Below are 21,724 nucleotides of genomic sequence, written 5' to 3'. Positions count from 1 at the left end.
ACGTCCCCAATTCGTCAAACACAGTACAGTTATCCCCATTCTAATTCAACTCGTTTTATGCTGTTTTTTCGTGAAAGAAATTCATTATTTAAACCAGGTCCAAGTTCCTCTAGGTCAAAGGTTAATCATATCACTCCTTGAACTTACACTATAGCCAGAAAAAGTAGTTCCCTTTTTAAACTTCAACAAATTGAATAACAAGTCAAATGATCACGATAAACACGTTTATTATGTGCACACTGACTCAATCTGACAGTGATGAATACATTATAGTGTAACTCTTCTGCACATAACAATTTTAAAACTCGTAGCGATAGAGCAAATATTTGTGACGTCATGATAACCTTGACCTTCACACAACGTGGTAATCGGCCATTCGAACGTCGAGACAAAAGCAGTGGAGAAGAAGAATCAACAATATTATCCAGTTATTTCACTAGAGTGTCATCTTGGCGTTATTATTAAAGTAAGTTAAACTTATTTTTGTTTCAAACATATCAAATAACGTAATAAATGCAAGGTCATTGCTTATTTCCAACGGTAACATGAACATCGAACAACATAAAACCTCCGATTGACGTGTTTGGACAGTGTTAGATCTACATGTTTACAATGAAGTCTAGGTCGAAGCGTTCGGTTAAATCTTTTGTTAATTAGGCCACATGCTTAGGATCGGGGGTACTAAAGTAATTGTACACATTAACTTGTGAGTTGTGCACTTCAAGTTGCTTCAAGAAAGGTAGAGTGGTAGAGCTCACAGATAGTGGTTCTTGGTGTAAGTGTGTTGATACAGTAGCATTGTTGTCACCCTTGCCGTGTATGATAGAAGAGTACTGACGTTTCTGAAAATCAGATGAATCAGTGTTATAGCTGCGGATGCTCTGCTCATTTTTGTGGCCAGAAATTCTCATTATATCTCTGGTTGCGACACCAGCGTGAGAAAGTAGGGTAATTGTAGTAGCTCTGACACTGTGATTTGTATAACTTCGACTAAGGTTGGCCTCAGTTGAGATTGTTTTCATCATATCATTCAGAGTTTTGACACCGACTGGTCTGCTTGTATTCCAACATGAATCAGATACAGATATTTAGGCCTTGGGTTTCTGAAAGAATGTATCGTTGTCCGGATTACGTTTTTCGAGAAAAAGTCGTAAGGAGGAGATAGGACATTGTTCATCCATCGTAGCATACATTCGGGGTTTGCTTTCAAAGTCGCGATCTCGTAGATCATCACCTTGGTGGTTTTTCGTGGCCTCGTTATAGGCCATTTCCACATATTCCACACCGGAATCATCTTTTTTGAATACAAAGGAATCAGGCTTTAAGTTTCGCTGATTTTCTCGGCCTCGGCGTGCGAAACTCAAAGTAATATCGAACCATACTTTGTTTTGTAGTGACCGCGGGTTGTTTACATCAAAAACATTAGTGTCATTTGATCTCAATTTTTTCAAATCTCCTTCAGAGATAGCCGGATGGTGCTCGGTTTTGTCGTGACCCTCACGTTTGAGCTTTTTTAACATGCATTTAAACATGTGGTTAGATTTAAAGAATTCCTTGTCCTCGAGGAGCGAAATATTTCGGCTGTAGGGTGCTGATCTCAAGTGCCTGTTTAATGATGCCCTGATACCAACGAAGGTGCTTTTGCTGTACATATCTCCGTTGGCATTTCTAATTTCAGCATAGAACCGTCGAAGTTGTACATCTAATTTGTCTGTTGGTAGGGACTGAAACACCGAACTCTCTCCCCGTTTTTGTAGCCATTCTGTAACCAAAACAATATGATAGTCTTAGTTTTTATTTTCAAATTGTTTCATTGGTGATTACATTTTACTGCCTACACCATTACCGATATTTCTTTCCTATATCATTTGAATTAAAACACTTCGTTTGATATGGTTTCACAGTTGTTCTGAGATAAATCGCCTGTTATTACTTCGACATATCCATGATATTTTGACGATTACGTACAGCTATTATTGAAAGGATAAGATATCAATTCTTTATTTCGTGTTGTGATCATCATTTTTTTATTCTGGTGAAAAGTCAATCCTCTAAGCTTTGAATTATTCACAGACATAGAATTACATACGACGAAAAGTGTTGACACCCCACTTGGTCATTCTATCCGTGTTGGTACTGTTAGCGTTGGTCAAAAGATTTTCCAAATCTGACTCCTCCAGTTCAGGGAAACGATCTTTGTCCTCTGTTTTCACAGATGCGGTATCCCTCGCCGGGACACTGTTATCGACATCGGTGACGCCATGATTGACGGCTGTCACTTCCGCGTTAGACGCGGCGTTGACATCCCCTGTCTTTTCATATGCCGATGTAGCCAAAATGTTGTCGATTTCTTCAGCAGCAAGTAGAATGTTTAGATCGGTCAAACCACTTTCAAATGTTTCATCGTAATCGATAACAAAATCACCGTAATCTAAGCTAGCGTTCTCGCTTGATTGACAGGTCGCCATCTTTGTTTGTCAACAACGTGTGTAGGGATACATTCAAAAGTTTCGGTGAAGCGGTTCTCAAATTGCGACCGTATATGCTGATTATACGGTCGGAAATTTATAGCATTGACCAATCAGAACTCGTGTTACATACTAAGTTGAATTAGAATTGCATTTTAACTGTGGCTAATAGACTAGTGGTTTCTGACTCGTCAGAGAGATGAACCCCAACCGGAGGTATAACAAGCCACAACCTAAATTTATATCATGGTACATATCTACCCTTCATGAAAAGTAAGGTTGTGGTCGCACAAAATAGGTATGGCACACGGTAACCAACATGTTGCCATAGCAACACATGAAAATTTACACAAACACACATTTTCACGAAATGTGTGATAACTTCTGAAATATATCATATATTTCAACAAAACTGATTGCAAATTAAAGGACATAGTGTGGCCTTTTTTTCACAACATAGATATGTATTTTGAAAAAAATTGTAATGGTTGTATTTGGTTCACCAAAAATGAAATTTTAGCCAAAATTGCAAATTCATGTGTTTTCAAAATTCACTGAAAGAATAAAATGACAAAAACAAGAGTAAGGTTGTGTCCATTAGATTGTTTAAGACTTCAGCTTTACAAAACCATCAATAAAACTGAGAATAGTTGTAATAAACTTGTTAATTTATCTGATTTTAATTGGGACATATTACAGAAAAAAAACACGAATATTTTATGGACACTTCAATTTGGGGTAAGTAGCCAATACATCTTTTGTTTGATTACCCCCATATACATATTAGGTAAGTTGTACTATGATCTGTCAAGGGAAAAAAAGCAATTTGTATGTTTTGTATGACAACAGTATCGGGATTTGATAACAACCTAATAGTAAAAAGGGGTTGTCCCCCCATCAAGCACCTGTTTTCATGATACATTGAGCACGACTTAAATGTACGCCTATGTTAATATCACATTATCACTCTCGTCAAGATATCTAATAGTTTCTACAAAATATGTAACTACAAGTTTATCTATTTGTTCACATATCCATAGAAAGAGTTATTCACATTTGAACCTACTTTGTGGGTAAGATCCAGACTATCACATATGCCAACAACCGTCATGTTTAAAACTTCTGTGTAGTATGATCAGTGTTAGTCACATTCTTCATCTCCATCACTGTCAGAGAATGTGGAAGAAATAGTGTTCTGACAATCCTGTCCTCCACATTTACAAAATTCTGTGCATTTGAGGCCTGAATGGAGACACTGACACTTCTTCCCAACACTACAGTCGTTGTCTGTGCAATACAAGTGTGTGAGATTTCTCAGTTCAGTTGGAGCTATCTCCTTTGAGAACATCACAGGTTCCAAAGAACCATTCACAGCTACTGCCCACCCATTGTCCTTGGGCTCACCAAGAACTGGCATGGGTACGTGACTTTGGCACCAAATGGCTACTTGGTACCTGGCTCTCCTCACATGCTCGGAGAAGGCATCTTCAGTGGGAGGTAGATCAGCAGCAGACTTGTCAGTCGTTGACGCCATCACATATCGCAAACGATCCAGAGTTGCACAGGGCTGGTTTTTTCTCTTGAATATTGACAGAATAAATCTCCTTGCTATTGTAACATCATCCTCAAAATTGCCTGACATACCAAATCTCCCCAAAGATGCATATTCTTCCTTGACATGTTGCAAGAGTTTGCTGTAAACAGTGGATTTTCCAACTTTGTAGAAACTGCTAGTTGTGTCACAGCCAGTTAGTGTGTGAGCTGCAGGCAAACTCTGACAGACATCATGTCCCACTGTTACAGCTATGGTACTGATGGGAACGTACCTCCGACTGTTGGTTGACTGTGTGTTGTGTCCAGCTTCCATATATACAGATGATCTAAGCATGGCATTATTTGTATAGTACAGGAGAAGTACCATGACATCTGTGTCGTCACTTCGAATAACGATACGGTCATATCACTCTGAAAAGTGAATTGCATGCAGCACCATCCTTGTATCGGCTTCCTCGTGGGAACTGAATAGGTCCGTGAGATCGGACACCCATCAACAAATCCACCAGCAATGATGAGTTCCTGTCCACTGAGAAGAAATTCTTTTCTTTGCAGAATATAATCTGAAACAAATACTGCTAAGCTTGCCTTGTTAGCAGAATTCTTTAGGAATTTTCTGTAGTTTGGAACTGTACGGCCACCTTTTACATCAAACGTGGCTCCTGACTCATCTCCACGTCTTTGTCGCTCCAACTGTTTGATTGAATTTGGGCTGTCATATCTATCAAACACAATGGCAATGGCGCCAACACCAAGATTGCTATCAAGAATTACCTTCAACCGTCGAAGAACGCAATGTCCTAAGTCATCAAAGGTGGTGAACTGTGTGTCTTTCAAGCTTTGCAAGAGTGCCATGCCATCAACTACATAAGCTGTGCTAGGACCTGTGTTCAAGCTGTGAACTTCATCACATGTAGCTTCAAGTTTCTTTGCTAGATCAGATTTGGTGCATTTCCTCATCGTGCCATCATCATGGAAAAGGGAAGGTGGGACTGCTGCAAGTTCATGTTTAAGGACAGATTCCAAACTGACATCTCTCTGCTTCGATACAACCAGCAGTCGACGAAAAAGCACCTCAGAATCCACCATAAACCTGTCAGTCTTCTTTGTTGGCAAACCTTTGCGCATCTCTGAAAATGTCAGTACTTTCATGCGAGGTTCCGGATCCCAGAAACTCTTGTTCTTAGTTTCTTTAACGAGGCGCTTTGCTAGGAAATCCTGGTGTTTCTTCTTGCCTTTATCCAAGAAGCCATTCAAACTTTTACTTACCTCAACTGAGGCAACCTGTCCAGTGGCAATGTTGATCAATTCTGAAGGCACAGTCAGTAGGTCAAATGGATTTTGATATTGGGAAGCAGCCTCCATGATCTTGGTAACATCCTGTTCATCCCTGACAAGCCTTGCATTTCCAAGTTCCTCATGTGGCTTATCAGTCCTGCTCCGATCACTACACAGAGACTTAAACGCTTCAGCGTATTCTGCAGTGATATGCCTTGTCTTTAACCATCGGGTAAGAGCACCTTTGCGTAGTGTCAGACCAATAACTCCTCCTTTGCTTTTGCCATCCCTGTTGATGGTTTGTTCCAGGGCTTGATCTGTTGCCACACTATTGAAGCTGTGCCTTGAAGATCTTCGTATGACAAACCCACCTCCATCCAAGTGTCTGTAGGCTGGCAGATCATTGTCTTTCAAGTTGTTCATGTCCGCTACATATGTTGGAACAAACTTGGCATATGTGTGTCTACCTGCAGCCACAAACCAGGGAATAGTTTCACATACAGTATTCAGATGAAGACTGAAGTTTGCTTCACGCTCTGCCCTAAGTAAGCGCAGAAGTATATCTCCTCCATCCAAGAAAGTGTCCCAGTAGGAGAACGTTTGAGACATGGTTCGTCCAACCTGTCTAAACTCATCAATAGTTTTGATGAGTGTATCAAGGTGTTGAAACTGAAGTTCATTTGATATCTTGATTGCTGAATCATGATCTTTTGTAGCAAATGCATCTTGCAGTTCCTTCAATTTTTGGCCAAGAATGGAAGCCTCTAAAGTGCGTCCTTGTTCTTGAAGCCATGACTCCATTGCCACAAGCAACATACGGAATAGAGCTTCATGTACCAACTTCAAGCCTCGAAGTCCTCTTGCATATTCCTTTCCCTGCAGCATCTTACGGGCTGTGTTGACTGCATAGACATCAAAGTCTGTCAATAAAGACAGAAGGCCTCCTTCACAATAGAGATGGCCGAGGCTAGCAATAAAAGCCATTGTGAGATGCATGCCTCCAACTCTCATGGTTACTTTTTTGTACAAGGCAGGAGGTTTTGCCCACAGGATTTCCTGTGCCTTCGAGTAGATGGCCATGTCAGCAGTTACAAGTATATGGCCTTGGCCTAGTTTCTCAGCCAGCTGAACTAACTGCAGTAGTACAGTGTATATTGTGGAGAGATCTGTAGGAGATGCCTGAATAAAGGGAAGATATCTCACGGATGCAACAGGTGAACTTTCCTCTGATATAAAAGAATTGAACCCGGTCCAGGATGGAATATGCTGAGATTGCCCTTCTTCTTTTCTCACACGAGCTAGCTTCCATATCATGTCCTTGTTCTGGGCACGAGCATAGGCAGTGGAAGTTGAATAGGCCTCAGTAGTAGAACTATCAGCCACTGGATTGGGCTGAGGACGTTGTGCTGGTTTGGTATACCTGAAACGAAGTAAGAAAATTCATTTACCTTAGATAATGCTAGTCATGTATCTACGTCAGTGCAGTATGTCTACTACTGGGCTCATCTTTGGTCCTACTTAGAACTGAATCCAGACTCTCATGAACCAGTATAGTTGGTTGACAATATTACTCCAAACAATGTTGTTTCTTGTTCATATCACATTGTATTTATGAAATTGACATTGCATGTAACTGATAGTTATATGATCAGATTGTGGTAAGTATCATGTACTCTTTTCAATGTATACAACTAAATTTATTTATTTATTTTGGTTTCTATTCCCAAATAATTCATAACATACCTTGCCAATGGAGCTTCATTGTCATCATGCTGGATGGACTTTTGAGTGACACGTGGAATAGGAGATTCCACTGATATTCCTGTTTCTCCCCTCTGAAACACAACCGCAGCCATGGCATGGGTGGTTGATTTTCCAACAAGGGTCTCTTCATTTTGATCAAAGTTATCAATTGCTGCATTGATTTGAAGGTTATGATCACTTGACAACTGGAGACCTCTAGGCACATACATAGTTTGATCCTGTTGATCAAGGGCGACCGAGGTAAGAAATCGCCGAACTTCATCATAGGATACACAGTGACCCAGTGAATGGAGTTTATCTATGAGCAGCTTACTCCCAAATTCATGATGTACGTACACACCAATACCCAAAGTCATGGGGGTTCTTACATGCCTAGATTTAGAGATGATGTCATGACAAATTGCAAGTGTTGCAAGATCATTCTTTGAAACATTTGCATCACCACAATCTGAAATGTGTTTGTATGATTTTTCGTTGGTAACCCACATTACAAAATCATACAGTAAATTGGGAACAAATTTGGCACATGTCAACATATTTAGTTGAGTACATGGTTCATAATACAAATTTGAGTCACAAATGCTTGACATCTGGTATCTCAATATCTTGGCTGCAGAATGAAGGATCTGTCTTTCATCAATCTCAGATAGTCCAGATGTTGGTGTAAGATCACAAAGATCTTCAGCATCTTCAATGAAATACTGTTCTTGCAATTCAGATGCTTTTCGTAGAGCATCACCCACAGAGACTGTACTGGAGACCAATAAGTCTGAACGTCCATGGCGTTCAATGAAAACAAGTTTTTCTCCAAAATATTGACTTAATTTCTCTTTCAGTTTCCATGAATACACCTCAACATGCATTCCCAAACTTGACAAATTCTTTTCAAATTCCATCCTTACTTGAGATAATGTTTTTACAGATTTACTCCTGGAAAGTATTGTTTCTTGAATGTTAGACACAAGTTGCTTAAAGGCCTTGTCATATTCTGAATCTCCCTTGTCATGGTCAAACTTTCTCCTTGCTGCTGTAATGTTTCGTTCTGAGATGTATGCAGCATAACAAGAACGGTGGTACTTTGCATCGAAGGCAAACAAGTCAGAATAGGTTGTCATACGTAGAATAACCGTTTCATCATTTCTAGCAATAGCTGCAGCCAATACCTTTTCATGTGTACTCTGCCCTGTTCCTGTGGCAATCTGTGTTAGTTTCTCACCCTTTTTCCACCCTTTGCTACAAATGAAGCAATGTTGCCGGATGTTAAATGATGATGTGTCATTTCTGCTTAAGCGGGTGTTGTTGTATATGGATTCATCAGACTGTGTGTTGTCAGATATTTGACTGTTGTCTACATGTACATGCTTCAAATTGGATTTGCTGGTATACGATGCTCGACAAGACTTGTGAAAAGCAACTTCAATAGTCCCTGTCAAAATATCATCTTTGAATGGCAATAGATGATGATACACTTCATCCAGACGTACTTCAGAAGCTGTAAACAATGCTTGCAGTCCATCTACTGTGGGTTTTCTTACAATATTTGATGCCTCTTTCCCTTTTTCCCCAAGCTGTCTATGACAGAGAATACAATGTCCTATATCTGGTGGGACTGGGCGGATTCTTTTGGCAGGTGGTGCCAAATCCATCCTTATATTGTTTACACAATAATGAGCATCATAGTCCAACTTACATTGATCACTGAAACTTCACTGTGTTCAATATCTATGTCATCACAGACAGAGCAGTCACTAATACTCCATATTGGATAGCAGAAGGGGAAATCACTCTCAACAAACATTGCCAAATTTAGTAATAATTAAGCGCCCATAAAATCTTGGGTGAAACTTTATGAATAGACAGTGTTTTTGAGAATGGTTGTTTGACCTAGTCACAGTTGGTAATGGTAACATACCTTCAAATAAATTAATGCCCTCTACATGTGCTATCATATGAGTGTAAACAGGGCTTTCTGTGTCATTCTGAAAATTATTTATGATAAATGAAAACTATCAATTATTTTTTTCTGCACTAACTGATGCATTAAATAATTCATTGTGTCCATCGGTGGCTTCAATAGAGTTAATGATTAGTACTGAAAGAATTGATGAACATTACAGATCATTTTAAAAAAAAGATGAGAGTTGTACCCCATCAAATAATGTTGTAGTGGGTGGTTAAGTGAACCTCCCGTCCGAAACATATTTTGCTCTTGTAACCATGGAAACAGAGCATTATATATATTACATACCAATTTCATATGACCACAACCATACTTTTCTTGAAGAATACACATATATGTACAAGAAAATATAGGTTGTGTCTTGTTATACCATCGGTTGGGGTTGCTCCTATTTTTATAGGCCTTTTGAAGAATGGCCACTGGACTATAAATAGCGTAAGGTGATGGCAATTTTCAGTTCAGGTGCGATAGAGTAATTTCTGTCCGTGGGTGATTGCAAAGATTCTCTCACCAAATCTGTCAAAAATATGATTCCCGCTCGATCAAAACGGAATCTTTTGACTAATTCATTGTCATTGTAAAAAGTTAAAACGTCCTTACGTTCTTGAAAATGTCTGAGGTGACGGCTGCGTTGTCTAGCGGCCGCCATTTTGTTGAGTTAAGAAAATTCTTAGGTCGCCTTAGGAGTCCTCTGTGAGGACTCCTAACATTTCCTCACTCTAAGAGTACTCTTAAGAGTAAAGAGGCTTTATAAATAGGTCTTGAGAAAATTCTTAAAATTAAGAGTAACTCTCACAAAATTCTCAGTATTTTCTACACTTAGGAGTAACTTTTAATTCTTAGAATTTTTATAAATACCGCCCCAGAGCACTAGCGGTGTCGCGGAGTATTCTTGACACACTAGCTCGGTATACTCCATGGAGATCCCCGATTTCACTGAGGAAAACCCCTTTTGCCAAATACCTCTGTGTACACAACACTTGCAGGGAGGTCGGAATAGCATGTGAACGCCTTGTAGGTTTGTTCAGTTGGGGCTCTAACTTTCTGCACAGTTAGAAAACAACATGAGTGTCGAGCACGTTCGACCTGTCTCAAAATTTCTCAGGTCTTCTTTGTTAGCGCGTTTTAATCACTTGCAGTGCCATAATCGTTGACGCCATCTTTGTAGTGTTTACGACCTCCTAAAGCATTTACGACAGGTCAATCGGGGTCCTAAATTTTGGGCTGTTTACGGTACAGTGAAAATATACGAGGTCTTTGTGAAACAGGGTAAAAAAGTAAGAGGTGGTCTACGACGACGCCATCTTTGTAGTGTTTACGACCTCCTAAAGCATTTACGACAGGTCAATCGGGGTCCTACATTTTGGGCTGTTTACGGTACAGTGTAAATATACGAGGTCTTTGTGAAACAGGGTAAAAAAGTAGGAGGTGGTCTACGACCTGCTTTACGAGGTCGTACCGGTAAGAGGGCTTTGTGAAACGGGTCCCTGGTCTACAAGCCAGAATCCCCAAATGTGGTGCAGTTATGGCGACCGAATGGGATGTGATTTTTCACAATCAGGAATGATTTAGCTTTGATTTAGAGCTAGTTATGACGAGGCTATGTGTAACTCTTTCGTGTATATCATAAATATTACTAAAACTGCGGCCTGCATAGTTTTATGAACCTTATAGTGGAAATTTTATATAAATATTATCAAGGAATATCTTTGAGTGGTCCATGAAAGCTGGCACTTAATGTTTCGTATTTAAAGCAATGGGTTTCTGTCGTAATAGATCTCCATCAGATATTCCTCCGTGATAACATGTCAACTGGGAATACACCATGACTATTAAGAACAATAGATACGGATTCATATGAAGGAAATGATGCTTGCATTATGATGACATGACCCATCATTCTTTGATGAGCAAAGAAAGACACCTGCTATAATAGCATTATACATTTAAGAGCTTTCTGTAATGTTGTGTGATTTCAATGACAGTCTTACAGTATCTTCGACATATTTGGTATCGTTGATACTATGTAAATCATGGAGCTGTTACTGTTTGACTGACATTTTGTAACATTTTGCCGATCTAAATACAAAGTAGCAATTTTTATTTCCTTGCAATGCATACAGTGCCAATCAAACGTATATATGATCTTCAAATGATATAGCTGAATTAAAAAAAACAATATTTAATCTGTAAAGTTTAATTCATACTGTTCTCATCAAATGCATTTTCTGTTAAAACTGACCTTTGACCTTACCAAAATATCTTTGCGATGAGCAATTGTCCACATTTTTAAATCATGATCTGAGCATTCCAAAACTACTATTTTTATGGAAATCGGTCTATCCAAACCAGAGTTATTAAATTAAACCATCCAGTTATCGGTTGAAATATTACCATAACTGATCTGATATGTTACAGCTTAAAGGGCCCTTGCATATTGACGCACGGTAGCTGATGACAACCGGCTTTAAATCAAAGCTAAATCATTCCTGATTGTGAAAAGTCACATCCCATTCGGTCACCAGAACTACTGCACCACATTTTCCCCATTTTGGGGGTCTGGACCCCGTTTCACAAATTATCCTAGCGCTACGACTGTCGTAAGTCTATGTTACAGTATAGGATTTGTGACAGTCATGGCGCTACGATAGCTTTGTGAAACGGGGCCTAGGCTTCTAGACCAACCTGAACCAGTTCTAACCCGGATCTTCTCATGGTGTTAACTACATGTATATGCACAGGAGACATCTTAGATTGCTTATCCTTAACTGCTTAAACGGTACATCGAGTTAAATAAAATGATATGTTTTGCGTTTTTCCTTCTTCAAAGATGAATTAACTGCCATTAAGAATGGCATACACGCGTTATAATATGAAGACTGTGTGTTAACACACGACCTCATACGTGGGTTGCTAGGTGACACAATGGAAAAACCCACCCTTATCAGTTCATGAAGGGCTATTATCGTTGTAGTTTGTTTAAAGCACACACCAACTCAATGCTAATGGTAGTTTCAGGGTATTCAATACACAGCAGATGAGTTTACATGGGTCAGGCTACATTTTGACCACTTAACGATCTAAGGAGCCCCTCGATGTATTATCAGCATACTTCCCATCAACTGTGTCATGAAGTAAACGGACAGTGACCCCTACCTGGATTTATCTCTCTCTGACTTTACACTGTCAAAGCTGGACATGGTGGAGACAGCTGTCTTGGTTCAAGTTGTGACTGAGTCTTATAACACATACAGTGTGATTTCTTCATGAATGTTACCGTAATTTCATTTCATGGATAAAATATCAGGTAAAGTGATTGGCTGATGATTAGATGTTACAACAGACAGATCACTAGACACATCAGATCACGGCCAGTCCAACAACAAACAGACGGCATATACATATACCCAGATATGAAGATGCCTAAATACAGTTACTCAAACGTTTCAACCTACATAGACTGGCTTGTAGTCTCAGTATTTTCCATGTCAACAGATGCCCTTATGAGTGTCTTGAACTGATAAGGATGGGTTTTTCCATTAGGTCACCTAGCAACCCACGTGTGAGGTCATGTGAGAGGAATTAAAAACTCATTAATCAAACTCATCAAGTTAAGTAGGTCACATTTCATAAGAAAAATAAAATGGCAATCCTTTTCGATCTATTTACCCCTCCTATACAACAATTTAACAATTACGCTACCCCACCGCCCCAGTTATGAAAGGGGTTCGTATACATTAAAATATGTTTCAATAGAAAATTGGTTGCTTTGCATCACAGACGGAAAAGGATTTTCTGCCAGAAATCACTGACGTGAAATTGCATAAAATCGTCTAAATCTAAAGAAAGGACTAAAATCGTAGGATTAACGGAACTTCTCTGTATACTAGTATTGATACTTACCGTTACTTCCTGAGATGGTGTGACCCGTGTTTGGTCCAGTTCCCGTTATTTGAGTCTCTAATAAATGTCTCTGCCATTGTCTGACAGATGATCCATGTGTCCACTGACAGAAGTCGGTCTCAAAGTCACAGTCAAGGTCTGCTCCTTGTGAAACTGTAATGAAACGTGAGTCACTTAAAACCAATTGAAGTGAGTGAGTGAATTTAGTTTGACGCCGCTTTTAATTTAGTAATATTCCAGCAATATCACGGCGGGGGACACCAGAAATGGTTTCACACATTGCACACGTGTTGGGAATTGAACCCGGGTCTTGGGTGTGGCGTTTGAACGCTGTAACCGCTAGGCTACCCGACGCCCCCAAATCAATTGAAACAACCGCCTTCATCAATCAGGAAGGGGAACCCGGTGTTTAAACCGTTTGCTGATATCGATGAAATCTTAAGATTGATTCCTCAGTCATTCGGTGGTTTCACATTAATTGTAACATATGTTATATTTGGGATTACTTTTTCTTAGTAAAGTACAGATTCTAGCACTTGACCCTCAGAGTCAGGCACCTAAACGCCAGCACAGAAAGTCAGACGCCTAGACCGCTCAGCAACCGCAGCTTCCACACAAAGTCAGACGCCTAGACCGCTCTGCCACCGCGGCTGTGGCTGAGCGGTCTAGGCGTCTGACTTTGTGTGCTGGCGATCGTTAGCAATTCAATATAAAGTTGGGCGGGACATATTATTTGCTGACGTAGATGCGCGATAACTACATGGGTACATTGTGTGAAGCCCATTGCTGGTGTCCCCCGCAGTGATATTGCTGGAGTATTGCTATAAGTGGCGTAAAACTAAACTCACCCACTCAGTTCTCCCCACAGGGATTGGGAATGCATAAACACGGGGGTAACACGGGTGTGAGACTGTGATATGCAAATCTTGAGTTCATGGGCCGCCCCTAACTTAGTTCACCAGACCATAAAGGCAAGGTCGGCCATTCTTAATTATACTCCTATGCCAAATGTAGATATAATATTAGGGTATCAGGTACACCCGGTCTTATCTCCACTGTGAATATATAGAGAATACTACACGAGGTCTCATTACATACGAATTATACGAAACGAGTGTCCTTCCTATGGTATCTGACCGAGCGAAAGCGAGGTCAGAATATCATAGGAAGATCACGAGTTTCGTATAATTCGTATGTAATGAGACCGAGTGTGGTATTTTATTTATTACCCACGTCTTACATGCATTAAATTGACAAAATAGCGTATTTTTGTTAATATTTTGGTTTCAAACCGAAACCGGTTTCATAAAGAGGTTGCGGATGAGTTTTGCACTGTAGTACAATATTTGCATGACGTCACTGTAATGACGTCACTGCCTTGGTAACCGACGTCACGATGCATGTCAGTTGTCATCGCCTCGTACAGCCTCCTATGGTGACGAATGCTACAGTAAACTACTCCGTAGCACCCCGTTTCTTGGTTTGCAGTTGCTTCATTCGGCTAACATCACTGGTGGAAACATTGCGTTTACGTTTTGCGACGGGTAGAATGTCTCAGTTCGGCTCACAATTTAACAGCGACACGGCAACGTTCGCGATGTTTACATTCCCACAATGCATTTAAGTTGTAGAATGAATGGATTCACGTGTTTGTTATGAATGAAAAAATAGTTACGTCAGAATGTGACCTAATTGAGAGGTCATCGGTTATCCAATCAAATCGTTAGAATCTCAGGTCAAGTTGTTACGACACAGGTCAACGCGATACGACACTCGTGTGACGTACGAGATTAGTATGCAACTACCCATACGTTGACCACGTGGGTAATAAATGGAGAATCTCACTCGAGCGTCTTTTGATATCAAATACATCGCCACGAGTTGATAAAGCCAGCAAGCCTCGGATATTTTTACTTTTATCAACGAGTGTTGATATATTTGATATCAATAGACACGAGGCTGAGATTCTACTTATCATCAAAAATCACTCTTCATTATTAGGTTTCATTTAAAAAATGTACATCTCTGAAAACGATACTGCCATTAGACTTGTAGTGCAGCGATGTCATAGCATTGTGACGTAATCAAGTCATGACGCCTTAGCATTGTCAGGGCATTGTACAAAATCTACTGTCAAAACGATATCTCCTTGGATGATAAAGTTCATGGTGTGGTGTGTGTGTGTGTGTGTGTGGCTGTGAGAGAGAGGGGGTTGTTCAGTATTCATGTAGTTGGTCAGCATAGCTGCTCCAAGTTCTGATCTTATTTGAGAAAGGATGGTAGTTCGTGTAAAGGAAACATGATCATACTCTCTTGACCTTAATATATTAATATTTCCGTTACAATGTTAACGTCTCCATCAAAAATTTATAACTTGCCGGTGTAACTTTTTGAGTTCATGCTTTTCCACTTGACCCATGAGGACATTTATGGACAGTACATCTTCTTCTTCTTCAGTATAAAACATATCAGAGTAAAGCAATGAAATTTACAATTTGCACCATTTTTATGCTATAGGGCCCGTACGTGTCGCGAGTGGCTACTTCCAGTAATAGATTTCCGGTGACTCGCATGCATTCAAGAACGAGTTCTGGTTCCAAATTGCGCGACCGCAAAATATGACTTCACGAGATTGGATCAATTGTACTACCACACTTTGCTGCACAGCGGTTGACAGATATACACGTGCTGTTCATGCAACATAGTCTAAGTGTTTTTGTAGCCTGATGCATATCATAGTTTTCTAAGTCACGCAGCGTGTGTCGAGTATGATTAGTCAGGACATGCCCCTCGTAACAGTGCTATCGTCATTGCCGTAAACGTTGTTTGTCGCCGGAAGTACTAAAGTCTCGCAAAGTGTCGTGACCTACTTACGTGACCTGTTTTCAGTTACCGGATACATTCTGTGGCTAGAAGATAGAGACAAAATCTGGATGGTGGGAGGTTTCATAAATGTCACTTGATAACACTTTCACTAGAGAGATCCTAAAAGATAGGACACGTGAAGATCCTAGAATTGGTCTTCAGGAAGCCATGCTTGTCGTAAGAGGCGACTAAGATGGTCAGGCTGGCTGACTTGGTTGACACATGTCATCGTATCCCAATTGCGTAGATCGATGCTCATGCTGTTGATTACTGGATTGTCTGGTCCAGACTCGATTATTTACAGACCACCGACAGCTGGAACATTGCTGAGTGCGAGAAACCAACCAACCTATAAAAGATAGGCACTTGATTGCATTTGGTCTAGAACTGATTAATGTGCTGTCGCTCGACTTAGATGCATATACCATTCAACGAGGGCGCAGTACACCCTGTCAATATGTGGTAGATTTGAGCCCCGGAATTTGAAGACACCTTCATTGCCCTGTATTCCAACCGTAGACGCAAGTCTCCAACATTTTTTCCACCACCCTACTTTTTCTTCTCTTTATCGGAGAATGAACAGACAATAAACGATTGGGGATGGGGGTGGGGTGTCTGATGCGGTGACTGTGTTACATGTCATGCAATATTCACGTGGAAGTGCATTAAGAGAGGGTTTATCAGTTTAGTGTTTTAACAAATATTCAATCAAAAGATTAAACGATAGTACGTTGATAGATTAATCACTGTTATCTTGACAGTGGACTTACCAAAAGTACATTTTTTGTGTACGAAAAGTTAACACAGTAGATGAAATACACCCACATTTGTAAAATTGCCTGTTATAAAAACAGCGTCCGTTATTTCCAGGATTAGCCGATAATGCGTTGATTGATTGTTCCTTAGGATCGAACTAAATTATTTTTTTCAAAGACCCATGCATAGTTGTCACGTGTGCTATCTCGGATCACCAATATGACTTTACACCTATGTGAAAACAACCGGTACAAAGTTGAGAAGTTATCACCAGTTGTAATACCCCGGAACGCTACATGTATTGTACAAACCTGATTGTTAAAGGCACCAATATCACACCACACTTCTCTAAAGAGAAATACTGCATTTCTCACAATAAAACTATCAGGCCTCAGGGAAGCTACACTATAATAATTTATTCCAAAAACAATTACGTATTTAGATTACAATATTAAATTAATAAGTTCGAATGAATTAATGCAACGTTGCAATAAATCAAACTCTCGCGCCCTCCACCAGCCGAACATTATTTCAAGCGAACCCCATAGAGTTATGTCCCTTGGAGCGCTCTTTACGAATATCCTACGCACAACTTGTGATTGAAACCACCAAACAACAACCGCAAACAACAACAGCGTGCTACAGTTTTCGATGTACGGAGTAATTGTCTACATTCCATATATGGCAAGTGTTCTCTGGAAGCTGTTCGCCTCGAAGTTTCAATTATCGATTTCAGGCAAGTCGTAAGGGATAATACCCTCATTGTCGAAATGTGTGACATTGTCACGTGGCATCGAGCACATTTCTTTGTCACTGTGACCTGCATATTGACGGATGTATTCCTCGAACAAAGTAACTGAATGATAATGTTTGTCGGTTGTCAGTTTCCACTTATATTTTGTTGTTGTGGCATTGAACAGAATCATTCCACTTTACTTTAACATCTTCGATCAGGGTTTGTGAGACGTGACAGAGTATTTGACTTCAGTTTCACATGGTCAAACTTTGGTCAAAGAGTGACGCGTGAACAATGTGAAACATTCGGTCGGAAGCGTCACGCTTGACCCATGCGTGTAAGGGGATTGGTCAATAGTGTTATGGCATATGCACCTATAATTCAAAGACAACGATACAAACATCGGTCTAAAAAATGTCGCACTCACGAAATACACGAAGTTATTATCCAAGGATTACTAATCCAGGCATACATATTTAATAATCCTTGACTTCCACCTGTCCATCCACCTTTGCAAGCTCTAATTAAATACTCAGTCTGACTTCCCTTGTTATTTCATCACTGTTTTATAAGTATGTACATATACAACTATCTATGTACCAGGCTTTCATTCACCTGAAGAAGTAGGAATATACTCCGAAACGTCGTGGTCTTCAAATAAATAAGTTGACACCCATAAGTTCTCGCCGTTATCCATAAAGTTTGTCAATATTGAACTCCCCTACTTCTAAAATGCCACGTAAGTTAGTTACTATTCTTTGTTGTTTACACGTACGCAAACCGGAATACAGTGCGTTGCCCCAAGCTACAGCGCCTGCTTTCAAAAGCAGTGGTTGTTCAACACATACTGTATAGCATTCGCTTTGAATTCTTTCTGCCATATTCTGTACCCCGAATAAGTGCCACTGGCCTACTTCTGAGCCAGTCTATAAATAGCATTAGACAGCGTCCCAACCATTCGGGAGGGAGAGAGATAGATACACTGACAGAGAGGGGGGTAGGGGACAGAGAGAGAGAGAGGGGGAGAGAGAAGGGGAGAGAGATATGTGAGAGACGACACCCTCACATGAGGAGAACAAACCTGACATCAATCACGACACACCACGATTATATCTGCCTATACAAATACCTCTATTTACAGGAGATAACCTGTGAAGATCCGGGACAGAATTGGTCTTGAGCAAGGTCTGATGCCATGGTCTGATGCATGGCATCGCATCCTAATTGATGCTGATGTCAATCAATGGATTGTCTGGTCCAGATTTGATTATTTACAGACCACTGTCATTGTTGAATGAACGGTTTAATTGGCCGTTTTATGTTGTAGATAAATGGATTCTCTCTCTCTCTCTCTCTCTCTCTCTCTCTCTCTCTCTCTCTCTCTCTCTCTCTCTCTCTCTCTCTCTCTCTCTCTCTCTCTCTCTAGAACTCTCTCTCTCTCTCTAGAACTCTCTCTCTAGAACTCTCTCTCTCTCTCTAGAACTCTCTCTCTAGAACTAGAACTAGAACACACATATTCACATGTACAATCCCACGAATCACCATCATCACGAACCAAGCCCAGCCAATGCACTGTCACTTACCTCCCGTGATAGCCAGCCAGAGGTACACGTAAAGATGCCCTCTTATCGCCATTACGTGCACACGATAGCTTCCTATAGACACTTGAACATTTATTCCACGTATGTCAACAGTTTAATGGCCGATATACTTCAGTATCCTTACGTGTTATTCCTAAAGTATTTAAAGTCGGTTTGCCTTTAGAATTTCTTCTTATAGCGTGTACAACATGCCTAATTTACTTCCTGGTTCTTTCACACACAATATTCTATTCAGAAACAGGGCTAAGCAGTAGAACAAGTCAGCCCACATCAAGTATAGCTTCCGTGCAGAACCGTTATTTATCTTCAGTAAACCAGAACGCTTCACATTAAAGGTTTAATTGAACATACGCTGAACAACCATCAACGTAAAGATCTGCTTGTACCAGTGCCTTTCAATCTATATGGACTGTCACACCCTGCAACCATTCTACCTGATATATGAATACGTATGATGGGTCCAGGTGTGGGTTGCAAAAACGATGTGTAAACTGTATGAATCCACGTAGCGGATTCTAGAAAGGTTTCCACATCTACCGGTGGTTGTACGCAATGCGGACAATATCAAAGAAAACTGCTGAGCAATGTGTATAATTAAATTACAGGTTGACGATAATGGAATTATACTTCACACAGGGGGACAATCTTTCTACGGTACTTCAACATCCTGGAAGTGCAATAATCGAAGTTGATAAAACCATCACACAAAACGTAAAAACAAACAAGCAATTATTTTCACATGTACATATTTATCATTTATGATACATATTTTGAAATCTAGATATGTCAGTATGCATCCTAACAACAGGTGTTTGAATGTCATAATAAAGACGTTTATGTCCATAAAAACTCTCTTCCTCATCCTAATAACCATGACAATCTAAACATTTCTGTTCCACCGTCCACGCAAACACAGATAACACCACATGTAGATTTACATTTCCCTATGGCAAGTATACCGTGTTATAGTGGGATTAATCACGTCCTCATAATCTATTTTCAGGCACATTAATATGAAATAACGCGACGGGTTCTATAAAAGTATAATCTTTTCAACTGATTTGCCTGAAAATATTGTTAGCCATATCTCAGCAGGATATCAATGAATGTAATATAAAGCTTTATTGGATATACTGGTTTAAATATATGAAAGCTCTCCACTTCAAGCGCCAGCTGCATCTTGATAAGGACGCAATAGGCTTTAGGATATACGTGTTCACAGTAGGTGTATTGCTAATATATTGATTTCAATGATATCCAAGTATTTGTCCATAAAATCTAAAATCATTTCGACAAAATGGATTGGTGTAGGATAGTTCATGTAGTTATTCCGGGTAATGTATATGCTTTTGTATTTGTTAATATATCTAAATCTTCTTTGATAATATTTGTGTTTCGATATAGCTTATTTTCATATTGAGATAGGTCATGAAGTTTTTGTCGAAATTAATAGATATGCAGTCAAATTGCAGGAATACAATGTACAATTGGACGAATAGGGACAAAATAGTTCTACTGAATCTTTTTGGGAAATTCTAAAATTGTTTCCAAAGATTATGTTCTGAACATGTTAAAGCGAAAAAGGATTCCAAGTCTAAAGGGTTCGCCTATAAATGATGATTTATGGAGTCTGTTATCTTGTTTTGCCAAACTCGAATCGGTCTTTGTATCGACCAGGTGTACGTATAATTAGGAGCTTAACATACTGTGTTGGAAAATCAGAGTATATAACGAAATTAGAATAGCTCTAAATTTCGCGTTCAAATTTAGGGCTATTATAATTTCGTAATATACCTCTGATTTTCCAACACAGTACGTTTATCTGCATTCTACAATAACCGCGTTATTAAGATTTTTTTTTAAATACACACAGTGTTGGATAATCAGAGGTATGGGACGTGATTATATACCTCTGAATGACTTTAATTAACTAATCACAATCAATTATTTACTGAAGTCATTATAGGATTAAAATTGCAGTTGAAATATCAGCTGGATACAAAGCGACAAAAACATTTGCATAATCACAAGAGATCTCTACGAAAGCAGAATCATTTTCCGATTCCGATTGAAATAGTGATGACACCAGGTGTTCGCGAACCACCTCCCAGCAGGAAGCCCGTCCCAGCCACATTCAAAAGCAGGTCAATTGTTTTCCTCAAACATAGGAAGACCCCCCTCCATATTTCTACCACAAGTCTTTCTATAAGCTTTGCCCACATGGGTACACTGCTTGAAGCCCATTTCTTGTTCCCCTACTCTAATATTGCTAACTCACCGAAACTAATCTGACACACTATAAGCTTTGTTGAGGTCTTTACTTACACTTCAGGGTGTGGCGCGTATGAGATGAATAACGTCCGGCTGGGGACCTAACTTCATCGAGTCTGTGACAAGATATTATTTTACACACAAGAAACCGTGACAGGATAGCGATTGAGAGGCTGTCACATGTTTACAAAAAGTTCTGAGGGTCTGAGAAAATACACCCGCCGATTACCTGTTACTGTGGCGTCGATAATTACCCACGTGTATGACACGGTTCTATCCCCTTATGACTACGACCCAGTATGACTACATCCCAACTTCACTACAGTAGTAGAAATACACATCCTTTTACGTCCTATACAGGTAGGTACCCTATGCCCGAATGGACTCGTCCAACTATTTGGCTTATGTTATTAATGAGTTACACCGAGTAGCCATAATACAGGTAGCTGCAAATACATTCCTTAATATAGTGGTCTAAGTGATATTTTAGCAGTATGGAATACTATGTATAGAAGGTTAAAACACTGACGTTGAATGAGTTACTCATCAATGTAATGCGACTCATGCT

At 39.8% G+C, this 21,724-nt stretch overlaps 1 protein-coding gene across 1 annotated transcript in view; it reads right to left on the bottom strand.

Annotated features, from left to right (window-relative positions):
* Window positions 1-19,119, bottom strand: part of LOC124272216 (MAM and LDL-receptor class A domain-containing protein 2-like) — a 41,309-nt gene extending 22,190 nt beyond the window's left edge. Inside the window, exons 1-2 of the mRNA XM_046707369.1 lie at window positions 18,868-19,119; window positions 12,928-13,080 (exon numbers count right to left, since the gene is read on the bottom strand). Coding sequence (XP_046563325.1) covers window positions 12,928-13,080; window positions 18,868-18,919 — 205 coding nt within the window. The 5' untranslated portion in view covers window positions 18,920-19,119. The remainder of the gene's footprint in view (window positions 1-12,927; window positions 13,081-18,867) is intronic.
* Window positions 19,120-21,724: the final 2,605 nt, after the last annotated feature.

This window comes from Haliotis rubra, unplaced genomic scaffold (assembly GCF_003918875.1).
Source record: "Haliotis rubra isolate DU_JTF1 unplaced genomic scaffold, ASM391887v1 Scf1672, whole genome shotgun sequence".
Taxonomy (NCBI): domain Eukaryota; kingdom Metazoa; phylum Mollusca; class Gastropoda; order Lepetellida; family Haliotidae; genus Haliotis; species Haliotis rubra.
The sequence above is the reverse complement of the archived record's forward strand: the minus strand, read 5'-3'. Positions and strand labels throughout refer to the sequence as shown.